Raw genomic sequence first — 27,337 nt, forward strand, 5'->3', positions numbered from 1 at the left:
CAACCAGAACGCCTTACCTGACTGCAATAAACCTATACCTGTGTGTGACTGCAAACAGGTATACAGTAGGTTTATGTTTATCAAAAAGCTGTGGATTCAGACATGCACATCTTATTCTTATTTGCAGCTATAATATGCTCTGAATTTGATCACTATTCATGCTAATTTTGCTAAATGTAGGCTGTTAGAAGAAAATTTCATATTTTATAAGCAGCATAGGAAATTTAGAAAATATCACCTCAACTAGGATTCATACGTTACGTATACATGTTGGATAGTTAATACTATTATTCTGCGATACATCAAGTTAATGCTATTATTCTGCGAAACAGGCCTTTACTTCAATCTACCCAAAATGGATTTCATAACCACAATTATAGAAGGTAGTTAGTCTTATGCTTAAAGATATATTTTAACTGCAAACTGTTTGTGTCCTTCTGGCCAATTTGCCTGGTTGGGGGAATGATAAACCCAAGTTTCCCGGGTGAAAAATCTTTTGTCACTTCTGAATGAGACACGGGAATTAGTTATCCACTTAAAATTGAAGAAACTTATTAATGTTTATAAAACAGTAGTGTAGTTAGTGAGCGATCATATGTATGCATGACAACATTGTTTCAAATGTTATCCCCCTACATTGTTATCGAGAGATATGAAAATGATTGGGATGTCCATTTTGATGACCCTTAACAAAAACTAATAAAAAAGAAAGCAATCACTTTGTTAGTTTTTCAAAATTTCTTATAATCTTAATTTAAAAAGGTTTTCTTATTTTAAACTCGCATTTTCAAGAGAATATTATCGTCATGAATCAAATAAACTGTGAATTTTATTTTGATAAAACAGTTTTATCAAAATAAAATTCAAGGGACATAATCAAGGGACATGAATATGTCCCTTGACGTTTTCAAGGGACATAATCAAAATTTTATTTTGATTATGTCCCTTGAAATGGTATTGCAAGGGACATGACAACTATAAACCGCCATGCAACTGTTTCATGTAAAGTGTGTGTGTTTCATTTAATAGTAAATAGTACAGTGAATAATTGTCGCGTGAACATCAGTGACAGTCTAATGCACATTACGCGCGTTAACAACATCATTAGCAACTAACTGTTTGCCTATTTAACTTAAATGTTAACTAGCAATAAATATTTATTATTCATGTCCGTGTTCTATCATGCATAGCTTGCTTTTTCCTCTAAGCTGATAAACTGTTGTAGATCAAAAATATAATACCGTAATAATAATAATAATAATAATAATAATAATAATAATAATAATAATTATTATTATTATTATTAGGATCATCTGTCAGTGACAAATGCAGGTGAATCAAACATTTCTCTTAATTCATATGATAAGAGCATCTGCCCAATTTATTTTGCCCTTTTACTTGCATCGGTGATGCCGACCGCATCTGGCTGTCCGCCAATAATTATACAATGCATAAGACTAGGAACCATACGTCAAGTCCGTAAGATACCCAATACAGAACTCTGTTGACAACACACATGCTGCTAGCATGGGTCAACAAACGTGATCTTCGTAAAGGTTATTACAAATGGGGAACGTTATAGCAGACATTCTGATTACATATGACACTGAAGGATGAGGATTGGAGAACAGACCGCAAAGCACGATGGGAAACTATGAAGCAGTCCTTTGAGCAATCAAACACTGTCTATCTCACATTACAAATAACATATACGGTTAATTCAGAATTCCCAATATTTTGTCAATATTTAATAGAAATATTTAAACACGAATCGTATTATTTTAACTTGAGGATTTTGTAAAGTGTTTCATTAGATGGATTATTACTTTGGTTCCATTGGGGGTTAGAGAACTTTTCTTTCTGTATTTCGCTTCTGGAGGTTTTGTTCTTAAATTTCCTCTAGTAGTCGAGGAAAAAGTGAAGAATCGGTCGAAGGCGAAAAAAAAGATCTATAGTTTTCTCTGCCTCCCATTATCCTTTTCTAGTGAAAAGGATCTCGATCTTGTCAAAGATTGATGGCTTCATATCGTATGCTGGAAACTTTCCACTTTATTTTTTTATTTTTATTTTTTTGTATGATTTAGACTTGTCTCGGATCGATACATATGCCATCCGTGATGACGAGTAAAATATTGGATCCTGCATTTTAACCAACACTTAGTAACTAGGATGACTTGTTTCCATGGTGACATCGTATTAGCCAAAGATGAAAGAATATGCATGCTCTCTCTCTCTCTCTCTCCAGCTAAAAGTAGGGAACACATAAATTTAAAAGCAAGGATGACGAAAATTAATTACTTAAACTGGCATTTTATTACGAATAAAGATAAATTAAATCAACAAATTATACTCATGTACTTGACATTTGCCTCTTGTATATTCATAAATAATCCTATTTATCATCTTTTGCATAATTTGCACAGTTCGTATTATAATTAATTAATAAACGTCAGATGTTTCAAATAAATGTGGTAGTGTAAGGTCCGCATAGTGATTTATGTAGCGTCATAACCAGATGTGTTATTTTGAAAACAAAAACAGAGAGTGTATATCCCTTATTAACGTGTTATATCATCTGTATAAATAATGGATATGCTGTACTTATATACTACTATTCGAACATCTCAACGTCCTCTTTTATTAAATTTCTACACCCTGACATTAATAATTATCTTTTTTACAGGTTTAATATATTCTTATATTTGATATAAGGATATCAATGTAAGCAATTGCGTTGTCTGGTTCCTACTGGCCATGCTCTTTATCTGGAAAGACTCTTTAAGATCGAAGAAACTTAATGGAAGAATTTTCTTTCTGGAAACGCGTTTTTATTTTTCTTTCGCTAGATTGAAAACCAGATTAAATACATGTATTAACAGACGTAATAGACTGCAAATTGGATTAGCCACCCTATCCTAACCTTTAATTTCTACGAAACTAGGTTTCTTTGGCGTTAAACCTGACTTTAAGGGGAAGATCAGATGACATCATATTTGGTTTAACGTTATTTTAATTCGAATGTCGTCTAGAATGCAAAGAACGTTTATAAAGTATCTTCTACTAAGGTTACCTGTCTTCTACGGAGGTGGCCGGGTGTTTTTTCGTACCAGAAACGCAGGTGTTTAAATCGAAACACACACACACACACACACACACGCCCGTTAGCTTTATTTGCTTCGTTGTCATATCCCAAACACAACCAACAGCAATTTTTCAGCAATTATACCGAATTTGAATTTATAATTTTTTTACTATATAGTATTCATGGCTTTATACCGACTTTTATGCATTTTCGAAAAGAGTATTCAAATATAAATAAATATTTTCTTCATATTTAAAAAAAAACGCTACGGTTATTTTTCCAACTACAAGACTTGAACTTTGATTTTTCTTAGCTAAACAAAAGCAATTGTTTGGGATTTTAAATAAATTAATACATAACTTGATTTCTGAGATGGAAGGGTGTAATATATATATATATTTACTGCATTCAGATTTCTCGGTGTTCTTTACGATTTGGTTGTTTCTGCGACCACTAAAGTATGCCGTTATTAGAATGGCACCTTACTCCGGTACTTACATGAACTTGGTCCTGACGCTCCGTTATTACGCCTCTGGCCTTAGCCATTCACTATTACTTAGTCTCATTCATCATCGTCTTATAGTACTCTGCAAGAAAAGCTCGACCTGAGCGATTGCCCTCCATATTAGATGGTTTATGAGCAAAAAGATCAATGCCTTTGGTGCTGTGAATAGAAAATCGCCATTGGTTCTGTTCTTGGGATAATAACTCTGGGATTACTGGAATAATTCTCTTTAATCGCATTTCCTTTAATCCATTTAATTATATTTACTTGCTATCTTTTACGATGATGTTTTTTCTTATTTTTCATAAAGAAAATATCTGATCTTAGATCCCAATGTCAGACCTTTCGTTCTCCGGAGAAGTTTGGTTTTCCCTTTTGAAAAAACAAACGTTATATTAGAATTCTTATCAAAATATATTTTCTTAAATCATACTCCAAAAGACATCGTTTTGCTAAAAAGAAGATATTCACCACTTATTCTAACGAAGTTTGAACACTGGTGATTGCTTTGAATCATAAATGAAAACAACTTCATTACTTATTTCTGACTTTCAAAATTTTATTAATAATTATAATATCGTAAAGGAATTTAAATAATTTATCGAACTATTCGGTAAGAAAATTATTCAATATAAGCCGCCTTCATCCCTTTTTAAACATCAACATGAAGAATGATTATTAATAAAGTTCATTTTTGCATAGTTTGCCGCATTCCTTCTGGCTTCATATTGGAATATTGTAGAGTATTAATTAATCAATAAATCTTTTTCGTGAATAAATTCCATTCACACTAACAATATTCGCATATGAATTCTAGAAGTTATCTTTCTTACTTAAATTCTTCTGCAAAATTTGGTGATATGGCATCGAAAATGCAAATGATGATAAAATAAAATGGAACCCCGTAATTGATGGATGCCTTGCGTCGAGGAATAATTTAAAAAAGGGTTTTCTGTACGCTTCTAGGACACAAACACAATAGTGAAACGTCTATCCGTATATGCCTCCGTAGAATGATAGAAAGAACAACCCATACTCTGGAAAGACATAAGAAGAAAAAAAACAGACAATAGATTACACACTTAAAAATTTAATTACTGATCAGATGAATACTAATAAATGTTCCTTATTTGTCTAAAAGGCAAAAGATAAGTGAACAATAAGATTTAAGTTTGATCTAACAGATCCTTTTAATGTAGTTACAGAATTCGATTCCATCTTATGTATGCTGATTACTTACATAACGTAAGAAAATCTGTATAAGTGATGATAAGGCAGTGCTTAAGAATAAATACAGACATGTAGGACTCTAGATTTTTAGAGATTATTCGTATCGTTAGAATTTACAGTCAACGTATCCGCTTTTAATTAAACTTCGAAGCAATAACTGAAACTTAGAAAAGAACCCTTTATTTTGTTAAAAACAGAGAAAAATAGAAAATTTATTATACACTTAACATTTAGTTCATATAGTAAATCAAGTATTTAGTACGTCGTTGGTTATCATTCATATAACTACAGGCTTACTAAAACTATACAAAGTGTACTGGAATTATACAAGAGATTTTACTGTTCTATCTTGATACGTAACATTTTTCTCACACACTTCAAATATAGTCATGACACTGAATACATAGACTCACTAAGATCCCACAACGAAATTGTTTTCAGCTTAACGTTCCTCTAGTCAACATCAAAAAACTACATCTAGCTATATGAGGAACTTTACAGAGAAAATTCAGTATACGATCTCTCTGTTTTACAAAATTTATAACTAGAAAAAAATAAATATTATACAGAACTTATGCCGGAGGCTTCGCTGTATATGTCAATAATAATTGAGCATCATCAGTTAAAATACTACAAATCACTACTCGAAGGTTCTATAATTAATTACATAAGCATATACACTTTGGAAAAACACTAGATAGTTTTATCACATCTATAATGAATTTTTTTGATATAAAAATTCATTTTTGTTTTACATAAACAGAAACATTCTCAAACACTATAAAACACTAGTTTATCTGCTATTTTCAATTGCAATGATACAATAATTGTTTCATTACAAATTATAAATCACACATTCAACATTGAAATCTATATAACTCAAATATGATATACACTTACATCACTTACATTTTACGTAGAATTTGGAAGCGAAATTGATATTGTGTATCTATAAGAATTAACCTAAATATATCCTCCTAAAAGGATAGACAAGCTGTTCAATCATAACGATTAATAGGTTTTATAGATGACAATTTTAATTAAAACGAATGGCTTTATATTATGAACAGTTAACTCTCCTTTTAATACAAGCATTACGTTAAGGATAATTAAATTTTGTACAAGTAGACACATCAAGACAGAATGACTACTGTTCACCCGATATTCGTATTCCTTTGTCTCCTACACCAGTACTAATGCTTATTTGACAAACCTTCTACTTGTTAAATAGGCTTTATAAAACATTCACATATCTTAGCGACGATTTAATAGCCAGCTAACTTGATACAAGTTGAAACGTCTTTACTAAAACAAGCAAGACACTAATTGGAGATATAAAATAAATCTTAGGCTTAAGTCTACTCTTGATTTTCTGCAATTAATATAACTTTTTTTCTTCTGATTATAGCAATTAGAGAAACATTAAATTACGAAAGATAAGCAATTATGGATTTGCAACTTAATTTACGGATCTTGAAGATTTTCCTATTCAGATAGTTTTAATTAGCTACGAAAATTTAACCAATAGTAAACTAGAAAAAGTTTAAACATTTCTAATCAGTCAGTAAGAATAATCCCGTTTATCAAAAGGATAAACCATAAACTATTTGTTCGAATTGCTATCACCAAGAAAATGGATTATATGTACACAATACGGCAATGATATCGAAAATTACTGGACTCTTGCGTCATAAGCAAGGTCTTCAGTCAAGGAGAATACTATAAACTTTGAACAAATAAAATCGCATTTGAAAACCTCATTTTCAAATATTTATTTTGAAATCAATGTTGCCTGCAGGTAAGTTAAATAACAAGCAGTAGAAAAAGTCTTATTTAACTCATCTGTTTTGTTTTTCAATATTATACACTTTTTTAAAAGTATATACTAGAATAACTATTTATAATAGCTAGAGGACAAAAGTAAGTTCTTATACTTTTCTGAGTATAAATATTTACGAAACAATCCAATGTCAGCATCCTAAAAGAATCATCTCCGCTTTCTTGGTACGTTACGTAGACTCTAACACATGAACTGAGAAATAAAACAAGATTTTGCAAGATAATTGAACGATTGCCTATATGGAACTCCTGACAGATAATCAGAAAATATTTTTTATGGAAAAAATAATCTGGTCTTGCAATGAAAGCGTAACTTAGACATATTATGACAGACGTATTCCATTAAGATTAGTTGCTATTGAGTTTATACGAATTTATTTAATAAATTTCTACCAGAAAGATTTATACTGTTCATAAATTAGAGAATCACTTGCAGTAGTAAACGAAACATGTCAAAACATGTTACTAAAAACAACTAGAATTGATATTTTTAAGATAACAGGATTCCTAACAGTAAAATTATATTTATTTCAATAAAATTGCATTTTGAATTTGAAAAAAATACTAAATATGTTTGAATGTTTGATAGAAAATCACAAATACTTTTTTACTCTGAAATCTCACCTATGTAGCCGTGGATCTTTTTAGAAATTATAACATTCTAAAGGTCCAGGCGAGGATCATTACGACAGCTAATGATCTAGTAATATACAAAGTTATAAATGTTTTAGCTCGTCTATAGAAATATAAACTCAGACTTCTTGGAGGTATTCTCTAATCACCTTATAGTTTGATTGAAAGAGAAAATAAAATGATACCCATTAGGCGAGTCTAACGATCTACCATTTCTAATATGGTTATCAAAGTCTTTAACCTTTGAATTCAGCGAAGTGAAAACTCAATTTTTTGCCAGTATTTCTACTGAATAAGTCATCTCACTTGAAGGTCATCTAGTCCGATTTGATAGAAAAAACATTAAAATTACTACGATTGGGTATTTGTCAGATGGACGCTCGCTTCTGATTCGCTTCGAAATATTCTTCGGACAGTTCTGATTCTGACTGATGGAGGGAGTCCAAGATGTCGTCCTTTGTATCCGATGGACTAATGATATTCATTTGAAGCAAATGAGGCGATCTGCTCAAGGATCTCCTCAGGGCGTATTTCTGACTCGTGATTCTCTTGTGAGGATAGCACGAACACGAACACACCGACGTGGTGTCGTCGCTGTCTGAGCTGTCCGGACCATGACCGGATATGACACTTCCATTGGCTGTGATGACGTCACCTTCTAGTCTCACCGCTTCCTGGGCTGCACTTTGAGCCTCGGCTTCGTCTCTTCTCTCGTCCTCGGTGTTCATAGTGAGGAAACGAAGGACGAGCAGATTCATGCCGGCCGAGACCACCGAAAGACCGAACAGAATGAAAACTAAACTGAACGCCACGTACTCTGGGTTTCTCTGCAATGCACTTTCCTTCTGTAGGGCCACGTAGTCTCCGAAGCCGATCGTCGTGAGCGTAATGAAGCAGTAATAGAACGAGTCGAAGTAGTTCCAACGTTCGTATTTGGAAAACGCCGCAGCTCCGGTTGTCATAACGAGCGTGGACAGTATCGAAACAAGACAAATAAGATGCGTTTCGGAGACGTCGCTGTTTTTCATTCCGAGACACTGCTTACAGTACTTGAGCATGCAAGCCACGAACGTGTTCAATCTCTCCCCGATACTCTGGAAAACTACAAGACCCAGTGGAATGCCGGCTAAGGCGTAAAACATGCAGAAAGTCTTTCCTCCCCATGTGGCTGGAGTTGAATGGCCATAACCTGCAAGAAAAGAAAAGATATGTAGGAATTTTATAGTAGCTTTTGCACTTCTTATTATTGCTCCTTAAACTACTCAAGAAGTGTCATACATTTGATATGAATACGTGTAAAAATAAGACAAATACTTTTACTGTTCAGTAATTTGGAAAGTTATGAGTAATATGGAAAGTTGCAAAAATAAGACAAATACTTTTACTGTTCAGTAATTTGGAAAGTTATGAAACATAACACAATTATGTGCATAAGTGATTTTACCAGCGCTTAAAAAGATCGAATATTATTAATCTTTTAATGTCTAAATACAACTTCTTAACATTATTCTGTCATAAAATCCATTAATAATAATACTTTCTTTCATTTTGAAATTCTTATGCTGTTCTCTTGTTCGTAAATGGGTGGCTGGTTTCATCTTTGATCATTCACTGCAAGTCGCGGCAGACATCAAAACCAAATTTATCTCAACGTAGTACCTCTACATTAACAAAAAAGTTTAATGTTTTCCCTGATAACTAATCGATAGTTCTGCTGATAACACATTATATTCCATTCTCCTCATCTGACAAGTAGTCCATCATTCACAAATAACTAAAGCACCAAGAATACATAGAGAAAGTACTTTAAATGATGATATCTATTCCGTTCATAATCAAGGAGAGATAACCTATGAACATAATACAACGACAAAATTCAGTTCTGTTTTGTTCCTGTGTTTTCTCAAAAAAAGTGAAGAAAACAAGGAATTCTACTTTGCTTTTTTATTCTTATAATACCCACATCTTAAAGAGAAGTGATACCCTATCTCCTAAAATGTGCCTCCGACCTTTCCTGACATAAAAATATCAGATTTATAGTTGAAGTATATCTATCTTATAGATTTATGTACGGATCGATAGCTAAAGTATTAGATTTATAGCGGACTCTCTAGGAAGTTTGACTTTCTCTTCCGTTGCAGACAGGCGTTATTTCAATTCCGAGAAATGGTTTTTCTACACAAATTCTAGCTTCCTCTTACCACCTCAGAATCCTATTTTCAGTATTAGTAGTTCTAAAAACCTTCATAAAATTGTCGTCCTTCTAGACGATAGCAATTTGGCTAATTGACGGCTCACCCTTTATCGAAGTACTCAACACTCAATCCTCAGACTTTCTTAACTATACTTTCTCTGTGATTTCAGCTGAATAGATTATGACTAAGGAAGCAAGTTGATAAAGAGTGATATCTGTAAAATGAATGTTTTCTTGCCAGTATAAGTCTTTTAAATTACAACCAAGATTTCGTTATTTTTTTCTCATCCTTTTATATATCAAGTTTTACACCTCATATATGAGGAAAACAAATTTTATTTTTAGTTTCGAAAAGCATGGATATTTCAAAAAAAAAGACACAGAAAACGCAATTAAAGTTCTTTTACATAACAACAGAAAACAAGACTTTATAGAATTGAATTATCATTACAATTACTGCAGAAGTAACAAAGGAAGTGTGTTATTTATTTTAGTTGTGTGTGCGCGTGTGTGCTTCTGCCAGTTTGCCTCTTTTGCGAAGAAAGAACCTGAATTATCTGGAAGATAAAGCTGTTTCGGAAACTCATGAGTTTTTTTATGTAATCAGTAGTTAGTAGTTAAGCAGAATTTGGTGTTTAAAATGAAATCTGTAATTGAATTGATAAACTCTACCGATCTGCTTAGTCGTTCCAGAGTAAGACATTAAAACTAAGTTTTAAAACTTTAAAATATTGGTCTTTTGGACAATTATTCCACTGTGAATAAAGCGATGTGAAGTAGCTAATCTTATTTAGGCACCATTTGTTGTTATTCTTGTTGAGCATAAGTTTATGGAGAAATAAAAATTCAGCTTTTGTCAAAATTCATCCTTTAAACACTTATAAATGACAAAATGTTCAAGAACAACGATATTAGACAAGTTACATTGATCAGATTTACGATGATATACTGTATGTTGGAATAACTACAGTTGAAAAACGGCGTGTTTTAAATAGAAAAGTAAGTAAAGGTTTTAATGATTTTTATTTTATTTTAGAATTTGCTTTGTTACACAGGGTGGGAGATTCACGAAAACAATTTAAGTTATATGAACAATTTCCAACAGGCTGTAGGTTCGAATCCCATCATGGTATGGGTTTTGTGCCATTCCTACTATTCTGTGTGAAAAGGATTGTGCGATTCTATCACTTCTTCTAGCAGAGACTTCATTCCCAAAACTCTCGATAAAGCGACCATACAGCATCCATTTAGAGAGATCAAATGTAAAAAATAATTAATAATACTTTGAGAAATTATTATTTATTTGGAGAATTTATAAACAAGTCTATTGCGTATATTTTAAAGTAAAGAAATCTTTTATTTTCAGGCTTTTGTCACGTTCTGAGAAATGATCCATAATCTGTGCGCAAATTATTCCTTGGGGTGCACAACCGCGTCATTTGTATTGTAGAAACCTTGCATTATGCATCCCTGTAAAATCCTGTACTGTACACGTTGAGCGATTTTCTTTCTACCAGAGGAGGGGTAATTATTTTTAGATTAACTTCTCAAGCTTATTACGGGGATAATTACATTACAGAAACTTTAAGTAACTATTATTGAGGGTTGAAAATATTTAAAAAAAAAAAAGAAATAAAATATTGAAGAAAAAATAATAGGGTGTTATTCTTCCAGCAACATTTTGATAATGTTTCTTATAAAACGAACTACATATATATTGAACCTAACATGGTGACACAATGACTTCTCTCCCGATAACTTCATACAAAGTATTCAAATCAGGCCTGTGAGCCTGATTTGTATTCGGAAAACAGAATAACGCCCTCTCCTTCATCTTCATTAGATATATTGAGCATTTGAAGATGAAAACTGTAACGGAAAACTGTAATGTGTGCAACTTAAAGGACCCTTTGTAAGACTGCATTATTATATTACGGAAATGAAAAATTTTGTACTCCTGTGAAACAGTTTTAAATTCAAAAATGATAAATAATATTTGCTTGCATAACAACAATTTTTACACCAATAAAATGTAAAACAAAATAAGTAATGATGAAATACAGTTTTGTTTTATACAGTTCAAATGTAATGATCATCATGCTTGTTAAAAATCACTTGAAGTATACATTAAATAAAACTAAATTGAACTTTACACTGTGTCATATTCTGGTAGTTGCTAGCGAGGATGACCTGTTTGGAGAAATTACTGTAATATTTTGTCTGAATTCCCCTCACAAAAGGTTGTCAAGCTATCGATAAGCTACGGTTTTGATAATTTGGAGACCCTGCTCTTAAGAACCAAACGTAGAACGCTTTAAGGAGTCTTTGAACAATTTCCCTCAGTTATAGATCTTCAATAAGAAGGTGATATAAAAACAAGTGATAAATTCGCCTACCAATTAGAAAACTTTATAACCATCCACGCCTTTAGTGCGATTTCGCACAACTTATTGGTTGAATAACCAATGCGCTTTTCACTCGGAAAAACAAGAGTCGGAAAATAAACTGTATTTTAGGCGACATCTTGATTCTTTACCATACGGGATAATTTGGTGTGGTATATACTGAAAATGATATCAATTTACTAGTGCTTTTATTCGGTAATTTACTGTATTAGATAGGTAAGGAAATTTCCTTTGTTTTTCAGTATACAAAATATGCCGTTTGTGCGTGAAATATCAGAAAATAAAATATTAATAATGTGAACCATGAAAGAATTATAAAGAAAATCTCTTTATCCTTCTTAGTGAGGCGGACATAAAAACAGTATTATAAATAACAAAAGAAACTTATTCCATTCAATGCCATGTATTTTGATAATTATTTCTTTATAGTTAGGCGTATCTATGTTCTTTTGTTTTGAGGGAATAAAAATCTTTTTTTTGCTATATTTTACAACAATATCTGTTTCAGAAACTACGAAATTTTGTATTTATCTCTTGTCACATATAAATAACTATTTCCGTCATACACCCTAACATTTTGGCTCATAATTCTACAACTTGAAGAAGGTTGTAAACGTAACAGACATTTAGCATAGAGAGTAGATTAGAGGTCAGATAACTGTCATCTGGAGAGCAAACATGAACTTTTTACTTCAAGCCAACTTGGGATGAACAATAATCTCTTGTCTAAAGGAACTCACAGCGACCCATGCACGGAGTGATTCGAATCTACAGTCTTTTGGTTGGAGAGTGGAATTCAAATGATTTCTTTCTTAGTAATATGCTTTATTCTGTATCTCAGATAATCTGATTCTACTTTATACCACTTTTACAGCAAACTTGTTTAAGTAGTTCTCCGCTGAAAATGGCAGAATCCCTGTGCCGCTCACAAAATCTACAAAACGAGTAGCAACTAGTTACCACTCAAGTTACAATATATATGCTAGCTGTCCTTCAAAGTCACCAGTAATAAAACAGCTACGTCATGCTACGTAAGGAAACATCCCGGTTTGTTTGAATAAAACTACTATTGCCTTGAAGAATGCAGCTACCATTGGTTCCGTAATCCTTGTCGTGTTTACGCTAGAGATACTCAATCATAATTGAGGACAGGTGTTTAAAATTAACTCAAAGAAAAAATAGATGCATTCAAGAAGTAAATTGTAAAACCATTATCGATGGTTTATTAAGTTAAAAATTGAAGTACTTGCGATTCAATAGTAAATGTTATTGAAATAAGTAACTGTTGGCGTCACTTAAAATATTTCAAACTTCAAAAGGCATGCGAATCATATAAAACAGAAGCGAAATCTGAACGAAGTAACACGTCCTAAAAATTAAAAGGAAATATATCGCTATTGAACATACTTCTATTACTATTCAATGACAACTGGTTCACTGAAGAAGGAATGGAGGAAGCTAAGAGAAGTAAAAAAAAACAGAGTGAACACATTTCGCATACAGGATATTATGCCTTTTTTCGGCTACGTACTATATTTGATCTTTACTGAAATAGATTCAAAACACGGTAAAAATATTGCATCTGATTTAATTGGAAACGGTATTAGCAAGTCTTTGTATGTTTTTATAGTACGCCCACAAGTACGAGACCCTTCGACACTTCTGCGCATGTCAAAAGAAGGAGAATCCATTCCGATAAGAGGGTAATCAATCTTCATTGTGGGATGAGTGTTTATTATTACACGTCGGAAAATTAACTTCTCTTTTATGATCATTGTAGTTTTTAAAGAGGTAACTATTTTGCTTGTATAACAGTTGCAAAATTTTACGCATAAAGCACGTGATTTCGTGTTGGTGACCAATTCGTACAACGCTTTATTTCTTACTCCCCCTTCAACATGAATTGACTCTTCTTGGCAGTCTGCCAACGACAGCTCTCGCTGATGTGGTGGGACTATACATCAATCACTTGGATCTTTCACTTATCGTAAAAATCGCCACAAAACAAACAAGTTTGCATTTATTAGTTCATCGAGGTATACCCTTTATTCCGATGACACTATGAAAACTTGCGTTTTGAAATTTAACAATATGTGGTTAGTTAATATTCATGAAAATGAGGATATTCATACATCTAATAAGTGAACTATTAGTTATAAATAATCATCATTTGCTATTAGAATATCTGTGTTTGTTAGAACTTTCTAAACTTACTTTCATCACCACATTATTTTCATAAGAATGCTAATTATGCATCGGTTACTTGAACTAATTAAATTTTAATGTTTGGTAATGAGTTGGATAAACATTTTATAGTTAGCAGAATTGCTTTTTAGCTTATCAGAATATGTATCGAGAAGAGTAAAGCTATAATACGAAAATTCTCTTTGATGAAACAAGAAACTCCCATCTGGTAACCTTATATAGCGTGTAAAGTTTTGCAACAATATTCCGAGAAGTAGCTCTGTCAACAGAATCACAAGTGACCAAGAATAAACAGGTAAGTGAGTTATTCTAATTAATGTAAATTTCTCTTAAAATTTAATTATTTCAGTATGCACAAAGATTACTTAGTATTCAGTCGATAGCCAAGTTCATACGCGTTGCTAATCAAATAACGATATCTTATTTTTCTCCTTTTGGCTTGATTGCATTTTCTTACACATAAATCTTTAGAATTCTAGGGTCTAAATTTATTAGTATAGAAATGAAAGAAGTTTAGTGGATGTTTAGATAAACATGAACGCTTCTAGAGGACGAGTTTGAATGTTCGTTATAGAAGGATATAGCTAACAAAAATTAAATTATCTCCTTTAATAATTACTTTTTTGTAGTACATTATTGTTAACCAGAACAGCTACATTTACAGGGGTAAACAATGATCGTCACTGTAGATTGTACTGCTAATTGTACAGTAATCCCGCGATTAATGCGTTTTCGATTAGTGTGTCATTTTTTTTTCGATACCCAAATTCGATTAGTGAGCCTGTATACATCTTAAAAATAAATGTTACAGATTTTAAAAATTTTCTATCCATACATTTTTATGGCTAACTATTCTAAAAAAGCATTCACCAGAATGAAATAATTTAGTTACCGATTTAAAACATTTTACAAAGTTATTTTTAATGGCATACTACACTACTTCCATGTAGTATTTCTAAAAAATATTTCTAAGCATTTTTCATGAATAAATATTTTATAGTGGAAATATTCTGAGGAGAATAATATTCGAGAATATGTCGAAAAGCTCAGATCCAGAACACCTAATAACATCTGTGTATCGTTAATTTTCACACATCGAAACCTTTCAACATTTGGGAAAGGGAATACCGCTGTTTATGATCGGTCATAAATATTGCCTGCAAGCGGATTATAACAATCGGCGGCGTATCCTCTGTTCTCAAAACTGAAGGAAATGACACCTGTGTAGAAATGTCAGTGACCAAGCGGAATATTTTTAAACATGGATATATTCATGAATTATCGTTAATTTTCACACATCGAAATCTTTCAACAATCGGGAAAGAGAATACCGCTGTTTATGACCGTCATAAAAATTGCCTGCAAGCGGGTTACAACAATGGGCGGCGTGTTCTCAAAACTGAACGAAATAACATCTGTGTCGCAAATGTTAGTGACCAATCACCAAGGTAGTATAAAGAAAATTTTTCCACTAAAATTGAAGATCAAGGTACATACTATAATTACATAGAGTTTTGATGATCGTATCTCGTGCCTCATTTACAATGTTATATGAATGTGTTTTCCCTTCCTTTTTTATTTTAAAGTATTTTCCCAAGCTTTAATCATGAGTGAAACAATTAGTGAGCAAAAAAGTGGATGTGTGAAAAAGATTCGAAAAGTAATCTCATTGGAAGAAAAACTTAAAATAATAAAGAAAAATGAACAAGGCGAGTCCAGAGCAAAGATAGGACAAGAACACAAAATGGGTGAATCAAGTATAAAAGCAAATTTAAGTAAAGTTGCTGAATACAGAAAAAAAGGTAAGGCTGCTTCAAATTCATCATGCATGACCACTCGAAATCAAAGTATTATAATGATTGAATTAGATAGACTTCTCATGGATCAAAAATTGTAACCAAAAACGGATCCCGCTAAGCAAAGCACTGATCTTATTAAATCAAAAGCATTGTCTATTTGCAATCTTGAAAGAAATGGCTATCAACGATGTAAAAGAAGAATTCCACGCTAGTGCTAGGTGGTTTGAGCGATTCAAAAAGAGAAATGGCCTACATAATGTTCGAATTACAGCGAAGCTGCAAGTGCAGATAAAGAGGTGGCCAGAAAAATTATCCAGAGATTTTGAAGAAAATTGTGGAAGAAGGGGGCTATTGTAACCAACAAATATTTAATGTCGATGAAACCGGCCTTTTTTGGAAGCGAATGCCTTCCAAGACTTTTCTGGCCAAATCATAGAAATCTCAGTCTGGTTATAAAGTCGCAAAGGATAGAATGACTCTTCTATTAGATGACAATGCCGAAGGTGATCTAAAGTTAAAACTCATGGTAATTTATAGGGCACAAAATCCTAGGGCTTTCAAAAGCATTGATCAAGCTTCTCTCCCCGTTATTTGGAAATCTAACAAGAAAGCATGGATTACTAAATCTTTATTTTAAAGCTGGTTCACAAGTTATTTTCGTCCAACAGTTGAGAATTTTTGCAACGAAATAATCTTGATTTTAAAGCTCTGTTTATTATAGACAACGCACCTGGTTACCCTACTTCTCTTGATTCATTGTGTGAGAATATTAAAGTGATATTTTTACCGCCAAATACAATTTCTCTCATACAACCTACGGACCAAGGGACTATCGCAACCTTTAAGGCATACTACCTGAGAAGAACATTTAAACAGGCAATAGAAGCAACATCTGGTGAGAATTCTATGATATTAGTAGAATTCTGGAAGAAATTTAATGTTAAATATACTATTGAAAAGATTAATCAATCTTGGAATAAAATTACTGCTAGCAATATGCGAGCCGTTTGGAAGCACATTCTTCCACACTGTACAAAAGAATTTGGAAGCTTTTCAAATGAAATGGATAATGCTGTTGAGGAAATTGCCAACATCGGGCATGAACTGGGTTTTGATGAGATTGACAATGATAACGTCCAAGAGTTAATTTATTCTCATTCTGAAGAATTAAGTGATTCCGACCTGCTAAATTAAGATGCACAGCGGGAAGATCCCGAAGAATATGAAGAAAATTTAACCACTGATGGTCAGCCAAAAGAGATTTCACAGAAACAACTTGAAAATGTTTTTCGTACGATCGAAGTTTTTAAGCAGCAATGCTTAGAGGCTGATCCTGATGAAGAGAGAAGCAGTGAAACTTGCAGAAGAGTAGAAGAGACAATAGTTATATGAAAACAAGAAATGGAATGCCCGCCTAACACCGTTAGCTCAATTCTTTGTTAAGAAGTAGAATAATAAAATTTATATTCTGAATATGTTTTATTGTCTTTCAGCGTCATGGTTTTTCTTTAACTAGGCCCTGAGACGTACCTTAATTCTTTTATAAAAAAATTAAGGTTCAAAAAAGAAATCCGAGGAACGAATTATACTTTTCCTAGGTTATTCGATTAGTGCGTTTCCGATTAATGCGCCTGTTTTAAACAACGCATTAGGCGCACTAATCGAGGATTTCTGTATAAGCATTCTCCAATGCTTTTTGGTCAATTCGTGATGAGTCCATGCTTTCTTATGAATGAACACAATTTTTAAAACTTTTTTTGTTTAATGTTATCTGAAAAATGCACATGATTGAGAGTCGAAAGATTATTATGTTAAGATAGAGAAGGAAAAGCATATGACACTATTCGAACAGTTTCTATCTGCAACTTTTAAATCACAGAGTTTATTTCGTTAATTCCGAATTCAGTACAACATAAGAGAATTATATGTTGCTTACCCTTATTGCTCATATTTTAGATGTAAAAACCAAATAAAAAAATTCTAAGAAGATGTTTCTCATCAATAAACACTCACCTCAATGTCTAAAAATGTATTTTCAAATTTTAAACTATTTTAAGCAAACACAATTACAAACGAACAGCTTGTATTCATTATGCGTTTGTACAATTTATACTCTTTATCCCAAATTCCAATTTTGGATGTTTAACATCGGTTAGAAAATGTTAAATACTCACGATTTTCTTGAAATGTGATATCTACTTACCAATAGTTGTCACAACAGTTGTGGCGAAGTAAAACGCTCCAGAAAATTTCCACTGGATACCAGCTTTATGAGGAACACTTTTAATGATAACCGTAGTCCACACCATGTAGTCTTCTGCACTGATATTATACTTCTGAATGAATAAATCTTCAACGTAGTTCAGCACTAACTTTTGTCTATCTTCATTCTCTGACTCCAAGGCATCAAAAATAGCTGCTCCCACCAACAAGTATGTGAAGGTGCAAACTATTAGAGACAGTGTGCGTACGTTCTGTCTTTTCATATCTCTGAGATTAATATCTTTTTCCAGAATAGCCCATTAGCGTTTTCATTTATGAATTTATGGAAGATAAGTATTATAATGTTAGAATTTTCACGTTTCAAATTGTCATACTATGTTGTCTAATACACATGTTCAATATAGAACTCGAGTATGGATTCTGTAAGCAGTCATTGTTCATATTTCATTTTTTTAATTAATTTGAACAGGAAAACAGAAGACATCAGCAACTCTCCTGGAAGAAGAAAATTTAATGAGACTCGTGTTTTATAATAAAATCAAAGTTTTTGTATATTCTATATATATCAACGAAATATTCAATAATTCATTGTTTCTCTATTAATCATTTGCAAACTGTAGATAATTTATTGTACTAGTGTAATTTCTTAGTTCATAAAGAATAATTAGTTTTCTATCTGTTAAAATTTAATGACAAACTAAGTTTTAACCTTAATTCTTCTCTGTTGGATTTTTTGCAACCCATCAATGAAATTAAATATTTTATTCAGATAATATCTACAGTTTATCAGAAAATAATTAAAGTTTTCTAAACTGAAAAGATATTTTTTTTAAATTCAAATGCATTTTTAGATTTGTTCATTTAAGAAGAAATATTTGTACAAAATCCGATATCTGCTTTTTGGAATTATGCCAAATTCTTTTTCCAAAGTGTTCATGCTAGCGAGAATGCATATTTGCTCCAAGGTTTTTCAGTTTAACTACATAGCTTTAATGTCACGTGTGCTGTTTCTCTTGGAATGCATATTTACGTGTGTATGAAATAGCGTACATCATGGTACGTCAACATTCTGACTTTGGTAGCAACGCTAAAATTTAATATAAATTAAATGTACTACATTTATATTTCGTAACGTCCCTGCAGTTATATGCTTCATTGCGACAAAGAATTTTATGATGCCTTGTTTTCTAGCAGTGTCGCATCATAACAACATTCGCATTTTGGTGGAGATGAAAACGCAAAGAGTAGTTAAATACTTTGATTGCTGTCTATCTCATTAATAATTGCAAAGTTTGAATATTTTCCATTGTCTAAACTATTCAGATAGATTATTTACATAATGCAGTTCGCATGAACTTCACCTGCACGAGGTAATAAACCTTACAAAGAAGTTAATATTATTCACCTTTTAATTCATCTCTTCTTTCCATTCTTTCGAACGACCGCTCATATATATTTTCTGAGGTTTGCAATCTATAAAATTCAAATCCATTTAGTACCGCTTTCCTCTTTATTCTTTCTTTCCAACCATCAGTTAACTCGTAGATCTGGCAGCCTTGTTTGAAACAATCTACAAAAATGATCACTTTCACAAAGAAAGAGCTTATTAATAATAATTCACAACAATGGATAACGAAGGTATCCGATTGAAATCGGATACATTCGTATAAAATAACACAATTCTGCACTTCTACACAAGGGATGCGAATAGGAAATTACACAAAACAAAAACTTCACTCTTTTGCACTGGGATAAACATTAGTTTACTCAAAGGACGCTGTTCGCTGCTTCCCAAGGGAGTGCTTATTGTGAGCCGAAAGTTTTATTTAACTCCTGCAAATACTTTTGAAAGCAATAGAAAAAGGCACTTTACCGTATACACTATCTCAATCTCAAAGACTAAGTTACGAGAGCAAAATGATGTGTCATTAATGTCATTAAATGGCACTGAATGGAAAGTGGAAGAGGAAAGACCACGAGGGGGGAAATAGATCCATGGAGATGGTGAGAAAATGTACATAAAGCATGCCCGGTGGACAGGAGATGGTCAGAACAGCTCAGCATACAATGCATTGGGAAAAAAGTCGTTTCACAGAGTTATATTAAATAGCGTGCAATGTATTTTACATTCCATTAAATATTTAAACTCAAAGCTCGGAAAATGAGACAACACGTATAGCATTTTAAATTTTGTATGCAGTGTAAGAGTAGCTAAACAGAAAAGGCCATTTCAGGCAGACAGTTTATAAGCATACAATTTATTTGAATATACTTTGTTTAGTAGACAAGAAATTTTGGTTTCTTCTTTCTTTTTTATTCTTTTGCGTAATGTGTCATTAAAGAGAAGGGACATTCACAAAGAATAAATATTTTAGAGATGTGTACAGTCGTAATAAGGTGAACTTCCTTTTCGATTTCTTCCTCTTCGCTACATGTTTCATGGTAAGCACTTAGCACCAGCAATTGAACAGTTCGTTCTGCCACCCATTTGTGTTTAATTCATGTGGATGACAACGATTCAGTTTATTTGGTTAGAAAAATCTTCAGAAACATCGAAATAAACAAAATATGAAGTATTTTAAGCTTTTACAGCTTTGATGTTTGAGAATAAGTCTTATATAGCTACTAAAAGGTTTTGAAAGCTATAGCGACAAGATAATCGATGTACAACCGTGTACAATACCTTGATACAATAAGTAAGAGAGAACTGGTACATAAAAATCCATTAAATATATGTTAGCCCTAAGAAGAAGCTTGGAAAGTAAACTTATCAAAAAAGAAAAAGTAGTAAGCTAAGATTAGTTTGCACGACTTATTTTCACAACAATGACGGATAGACAGTTACAATCCCTTGGGTATGACCTGAAGGTCAAAAGGATTTGACAAAACTGCATTATTTTTCCCCATGAGACGTGTGAAAGATCAAATTTACGGAGAAAGCCATGCAATTACAGTCTCAAGGGATTTATCCCAGCTAAAGTGATGTACATCATTCAAGGGGAAAAAAGTCTTCGATGTATATCTTGTTAAATGAATATTGGAGGATGTAGGTACAAGGACATTTATGGCTACCAAATGCTGATAAATCACTACAGAATCCTATTTAATAATGTATGAAGAGAAAACATTCCTGTACATTGAGGTTACATTGTAGGTAAAGTAGGATTAATATGACACACAGCGACGTACTTTTGAACTTCTTTTGTTCAGCATTCAAACGCAGATAAAATAAATATCTTGTGTTAGTCTACTTCACCACTTTCATGATCACAACCTTATAAGCCAATCAGTTTCCGAAACCAAAAGTTACGTTATTACCGTGGCTACAAAAAGTATTAATTTATCCTTACAGCAAATAACTGAATAAAATAATGAGCTCGAGAGATGCTAATTTCCTCTTTGTTAAGAGTTGTACTGTTTCGAATTATTATCATTATCGAGAACTATATTAATAAAACATCAATGAACAAGAATGATTCGGAGTTGACTGTTGTTATGGTTTATGATTTTATGGGGAATTATGGAGTATCGAAAACACAACAGTTTAATGTAGTGCATTCAAATTTAATGTACAATAGTCATGCAAATTGAGGAAGAAATATCCTTAATTTTGTTAATCCAAACTACTTAACAAAATTAAGGGTTTCATTCTGAAAAACTGCGTGCATTTATTTTTGTTAGTGAATCTCACAAACGGAATAGCAGTTTTTGGAAAGAAAATATTAAATAGATAAAACCAAATTAGAACACATTCTGAAGTAGTTACATGTACATGAACCCGGGATGTTTAGTGGTTCCATGCTATTACTACCCAAGATGAACTTATCTTTGTGGAAGGCTAATAATAATATCATTCGGGATACCTTTACAGTTTAAATATTATTTCTTCAACCTTTCACCTCTTTATACAATACAATCAATGCCACACTGGAGTTATTTGGTCATTCTGAACCATTTCAAATGAAGTATATGGAACTTTTAAGGAAGTATTTGAGAATACTGCCTAATGTATTTGCATTTCTTTTTAATTACATAACGCAACTAATCTAGGTTAGTATTTTATTCCTGTCATTTGATTATGTTTGCTTGATGGAGAGGTTCTAACACTTCTGTAGCAATTATAGGCCAATCAGTATCTTAGGAGTAGTGGTAAAAGTACTAGAAAAATTGGTCAAAAAGAAAATTCATGTATGGGTGGATACAAATATAATACTGTATGAGGGGCAACATGGCTTTTTCACAAAAAAACGTTTTCACTATGGAAGATTAACCTTAATGAGAATGATGGTTATGAGGTGGCAGAAGCAGATAAAATAGCTAAGTTACTGAGTGACTACTTTGCATGGGTATATCATACAAGTGATGTCATGCCTTAGTGAATTATTGTCTTTTTTTATAAGAGAGTAATAGCAGAGTTGGATAAAGGTAATGGCTATAATGATTCTGCTAGATTTTGCAAAGGCATTTCACAGAATATCACATGGAACTCTGTTATGCAATGAAGGGATGGATATGACACTGGTTAAGTGGATTAGAGGGTGGCTGCTGAACAGATATCAAAAAATTTTTTTGGAGAGGCAGAATCAAGACAAACGAAGTGACCAGTGGCGTGCCGCAAGGTTTGGTTCTTGGACCATTGCTGTTGCGGGAATAACGCGTTGTGAAAGAGAACTTTAACACTAAGAATTCAAACTAGAAATTTTTAACCATAATCAAAGCTCGCACGTATCTATTTTTCTGTCAGCAGTGGGAACACACGTAATTTGGAATAGGAAAGGCGTTGTAATTAATACATCATTATGAGAAAAATAGTCATTTAGAATCGCATGCATTCACATTAATTTCAGCCTGCTTAATCCAAGTTTAACAAACAAACATGACATCTCGAGGGTGTCGTTAACCGTAAACGCAAGCCTTCTAATTTTTACAAATATTTAAAGATAGCTATTATAGAAATATTCGCTTTGCAGAAGTATTTTACAGGTAAAATACTTCTGCAAAGTATTTGAAATGTAATTATCCATTATTATTATTATTATTATTAATTGAAATTTATGCAATCATGAAAACCGCCATTATAACATCCAATCTAATTACTTCAAGGCTGTAAATGGAGCGAACACCACTGAGAATTAATACAAAGAGAAATGAAATGATGGACTTCAAAGCACATATGTTGGTATCCAAGGGACAAACAACTACTACCAACGATGGCGTTACTAAGATAAAGGCAAACAGCTTACATCAACTATATCTGGCAGGCTGTTACGTGGCTGCAGTTAAAGCCATTAATGGCATCTCACCCTGGAATTACAAATGGGATACGCATCGTTTCTTCAAACCTTTTAGCGAAATTAGCCGTTCGTTATAATAAATAAAAAAAAACAAAGCATTGTCTTGATGAAGATCAAACAGCTTTTATTGCCTGTAAGAGTTAATACGGATGGTTTTACGGAAGTTAAAAGCCGTGTACATGCTAGCTTAAATAGGCATGTGGTTTAAAACAAAAAGATACGCATTGCTCAGTTAATGAAGAAAATTTCTTTGTGTTGTGTTGTGTGTGTGTGTGTGTGTTAAGAATCTTTACTGTTTCTGCTACCCAGAAACGTAAAAGAAAACATCCCACGGAGATCCTTTTTAACGACTACTTCATGGTATAAAAAAAGACAATCTAAAAAGAACCCACTTTAACAAGAAATGTTTCTTCTAATGAATGCGGGTATGTGGAACCCGATGCTTGCATTCATTAAGAAAAAAAAAGTATTGTGTAAACAATAGGTTCAGACGTAGTCGTTCGTGCAACTCAACCATCGCTTCCTTCAGTTTGTCTGAAACCTACGATGAACAGTAACACACTGATAACGATGTCTGAAAACAGAAGTACGTAGTTTACTAACAAGCGAAGTAGGACAACCTTTGTGAGAAACTAACTGTACGAAACGTGAAACAGAATTGCAATCTAGTTTGTTGAAAAAAAATATATTTGGAATAAGACAAAATACTAACTTTTCAAAATACTAGGTGATTAAAACGCTTACAGGAAGTAATAAAGTGCTTATAAAATTTGAAGCGGTTGAAAAAGGGGAAATATGATATAGTAGAATCAATGGACAGTGAGAGAGAGAGAGAGAGAGAGAGAGAAATACTAGATTAAGTGCGGTAGACATTAAAATGCTATTGTTGACGTGTCGAATTCATTTCCAGTCAATGTTCAAACAAAATTCAAAACAAAACAGGGTTCACCTGAGAGATATCACAATGTGATGGCATAAACAGTTGTTAGAGAGATTTTGAAGATATCTTAGGAATAGCGAGACAATGGGTGAGGATTGAACATGAAAAAATATAAGAAATTTTTCAACCTATCCTTCTTAAATCTATTAGGTGAGCCATTGCCAACCACATATTCTACAGAATGGTGTACACAACGTTGCGTGTAACATTACGCAATGCTGAGTACATAAGAACAGTTTACAGCTTAAGAAATTTAGTTAGCAGAAATTACAAATGAAAAACGAAAACGTTCGCGCTAGAAATATTATCGTGGTGAAGATAACAAAGAATCCCTTTGATGACGTCAAATTTCACTTCAGGTATATTGATGAAATTTGCATCATGCATCCTGGGTTTTGATTCTGTGATTGAGTCATTCTTCCTTTTTAAATCTATAGAATACCACAAATAAATAGCTTTCATTCTTCTCCATATTATGCCAACTCAATGAAAGGCTTCTCGAATAAGCATTTTTCACACAAATGGATTGGGAGAACAGGTCCCTTCGTAAATCTTCCTATATCACACGAAAGCACCTAATATTATAGAAAAAGGATGAATATAGAAGGGATCATTAAATTTCAATGATGACTTCAATTTCTACCAAGCTACTAGATTTTTTGTAGAGCACGCATTATTGTTGAGCTGAATTGGGAAATAATAGCTACACTCAATTCAGAAATGTTACCATATTGATATTTATCGCACTCATTTTTGTCCTGAAAGCCATTAAAAATCTGATGTACCTTCATTTTATCTATTTTGTTATTGATACTTCTACCAAAAACGCAAACACCATGTGTTTCGCGGCTAAGGAAGATGCTGGTTTTGCGACTTAATTGTTTTAGCTCAATTCAGATAATATTCTATCATTAGTTAACAGGCCAGATCAATAAAAACGGTTACTTTTATGTTCCAAAACAGACTGATTAAAGATACCAAGAAATTATATACTTGGTTAAATTCTCTTCCCAAAGAAGCAAAATAATGTTTTGTGCGTGAAATATATTCACGTCTGAGCTACATGTATATAGAGGTAATGACTTCACGTCATTTACTTTAGTATGTATGTATCCCTTATAATTCAAAGTACACGCCCGAAAGGATGTAAACTTTGCATTTTTTCGGACGTGCATAATATAATGCTATGCATAATTGGAAGGGCCACTAACCATACCGGTTTCAACCTTTACTGGGGTCAAATTATCACCAATACTAAGATTTCTGGTTAGATGGGTGAAGATTTCTGGCTAGATGGATGAATCAAAATTGCTTTTCATATTCCCCTTTGTCTTGTAATGAAAGAACTTTGAATGGAGTGTTTTTGAGCTATATGCTCGCCCATTGAGGGCAGTGAAGTTAGCTGTGTTCAGCTGAAATTAAGATAGACCTTGGTCTTTTATATTTGTTGATTTCTGCTTCATTATATTCTGAGGCTCCTTGATTAACGGGTTTGGATGGTTACCTGTCTTGGTAAAGAACTTCTCAGCTAGATCTAAGAGAAGGGAAGAGATATGAGGGACATTAACTCGTCTATGGATCTGGGTGTTTCTTATAAACCAAGGGGCATCCAGAATCATCCTCAGGCACTTATTCTGTAATCTCTGAAGTTTTAGAATGTTTGAATTCGCGGTGTGGCTCCACGCCGGGGATGCGTAAGTGATCACCGGTCGAATTACCATCTTGTAAATTGCTAATTTTGTTTGCGTGTCCATATTACTTTGTCTGTTGATCATAGGGTAGAGCTGTGCTAAGACTTTGGATGTCTTTGAGGTAATGTAACTAATATGTTTGCTGAATAGGAGTTTACTATCCAGAATCGCTCCAAGATATTTAACTTCAGTCTTCCATGGAATCTTTACTCCCAATAAATAAATATCCTCCATGGTATGGATTTTCTTTCTAGTAAACAATATAGTTGAGCTTTTCTGGGGGTTAACTTGGATCCTCCAGTCTGCTATCCACTTTTCTAAAACGTGTATGCTGGTTTGGAGTCTTTTAGTCGCAAATTTTGGGCTAAGTGATCTTGCCATCAGTGCAGTATCATCTGCATATAATGCAGTGAATGTTGTTCTTGGGTTTATAGGGATGTTCGCTACATAGATTGAGAACAGGAGAGGTGCCAGAAGAGATCCCTGAGGTACGCCTGCTGAGATCCTGCGTCTGGTAGAAATCGTTTCGCCGACCCTGACCTGAATATATCTGTCTTTCAGGTAAGAATGTATTATTTTTATTAATTTGACTGGCAAGTTAAATTTTATCAGTTTGTAGAGAAGGCCTTGATGCCATACTTTATCAAAGGCCTTCTCTGCATCGATGAAGATGGCAGCTGTGTTGAGTCTCCAGTTAAAGCCTTTAGTAATGATTTCTACCAGCCAGTGCACTTGTTGAGCTGTACTATGGGCCTTACGGAAGCCGAAATGTTCATTAGGCAAAATTCCTAACTTATCTGTTTCTGCTTGAAGTCTTGAGAGGATCACTTTCTCTGTCACCTTTCCGAGGCTGGACAATAAGCTTATGGGTCTGTAGCTTTCGGAAAGGTGAGGAGTTTTTCCTGGCTTCTTCAGTGGCATGATGGTGGCTGTTTTCCATGTAGTAGGAAAATGCTGGAATCTATAGATGGCATTTGTAATGTTGACGAGATGGACTACAGCCTTTCTTGGAAGTAGTTTTAATATTCTGCTGGTTGTGCCATCCGGTCCTTGAGCTTTTTTACTCTTTAGATGGGAGATGATATTTATCATTTCTGCTGGATTTGTAGGAGTGATATGTTCGGAGTTAACAGCGTTCTGACTTAAGGGTGTCGTAACATGACACTAATCTTGTACATTAGGTTGATATTTAGATTTGTATGAGATGGATTGCACTGAGATTCTAGGTTATCTACTAGTGCTTCGGCTTTCTCTTCATCTTTGTGAACTGTCCCTTTCTTGGTTTGAATAGGGGGTA

General features: G+C 33.2%; 1 protein-coding gene across 1 annotated transcript in view; it reads right to left on the reverse strand.

Moving 5' to 3' along the window:
• Positions 1-7,109: 7,109 nt before the first annotated feature.
• Positions 7,110-27,337, reverse strand: part of LOC150092638 (two pore potassium channel protein sup-9-like) — a 38,263-nt gene continuing 18,035 nt past the window's right edge. The window contains exons 2-3 of the mRNA XM_090414532.1: positions 18,096-18,610; positions 7,110-8,478 (exon numbers count right to left, since the gene is read on the reverse strand). Of these exons, the coding sequence (XP_090270658.1) occupies positions 7,658-8,478; positions 18,096-18,378 (1,104 nt within the window). The 5' untranslated portion in view covers positions 18,379-18,610 and the 3' untranslated portion in view covers positions 7,110-7,657. The remainder of the gene's footprint in view (positions 8,479-18,095; positions 18,611-27,337) is intronic.

Source organism: Typopeltis vanoorti, chromosome 25 (genome assembly GCF_054136105.1).
Source record: "Typopeltis vanoorti isolate ZY-2024b chromosome 25, IOZ_Tvanoo_1.0, whole genome shotgun sequence".
Taxonomy (NCBI): domain Eukaryota; kingdom Metazoa; phylum Arthropoda; class Arachnida; order Uropygi; family Thelyphonidae; genus Typopeltis; species Typopeltis vanoorti.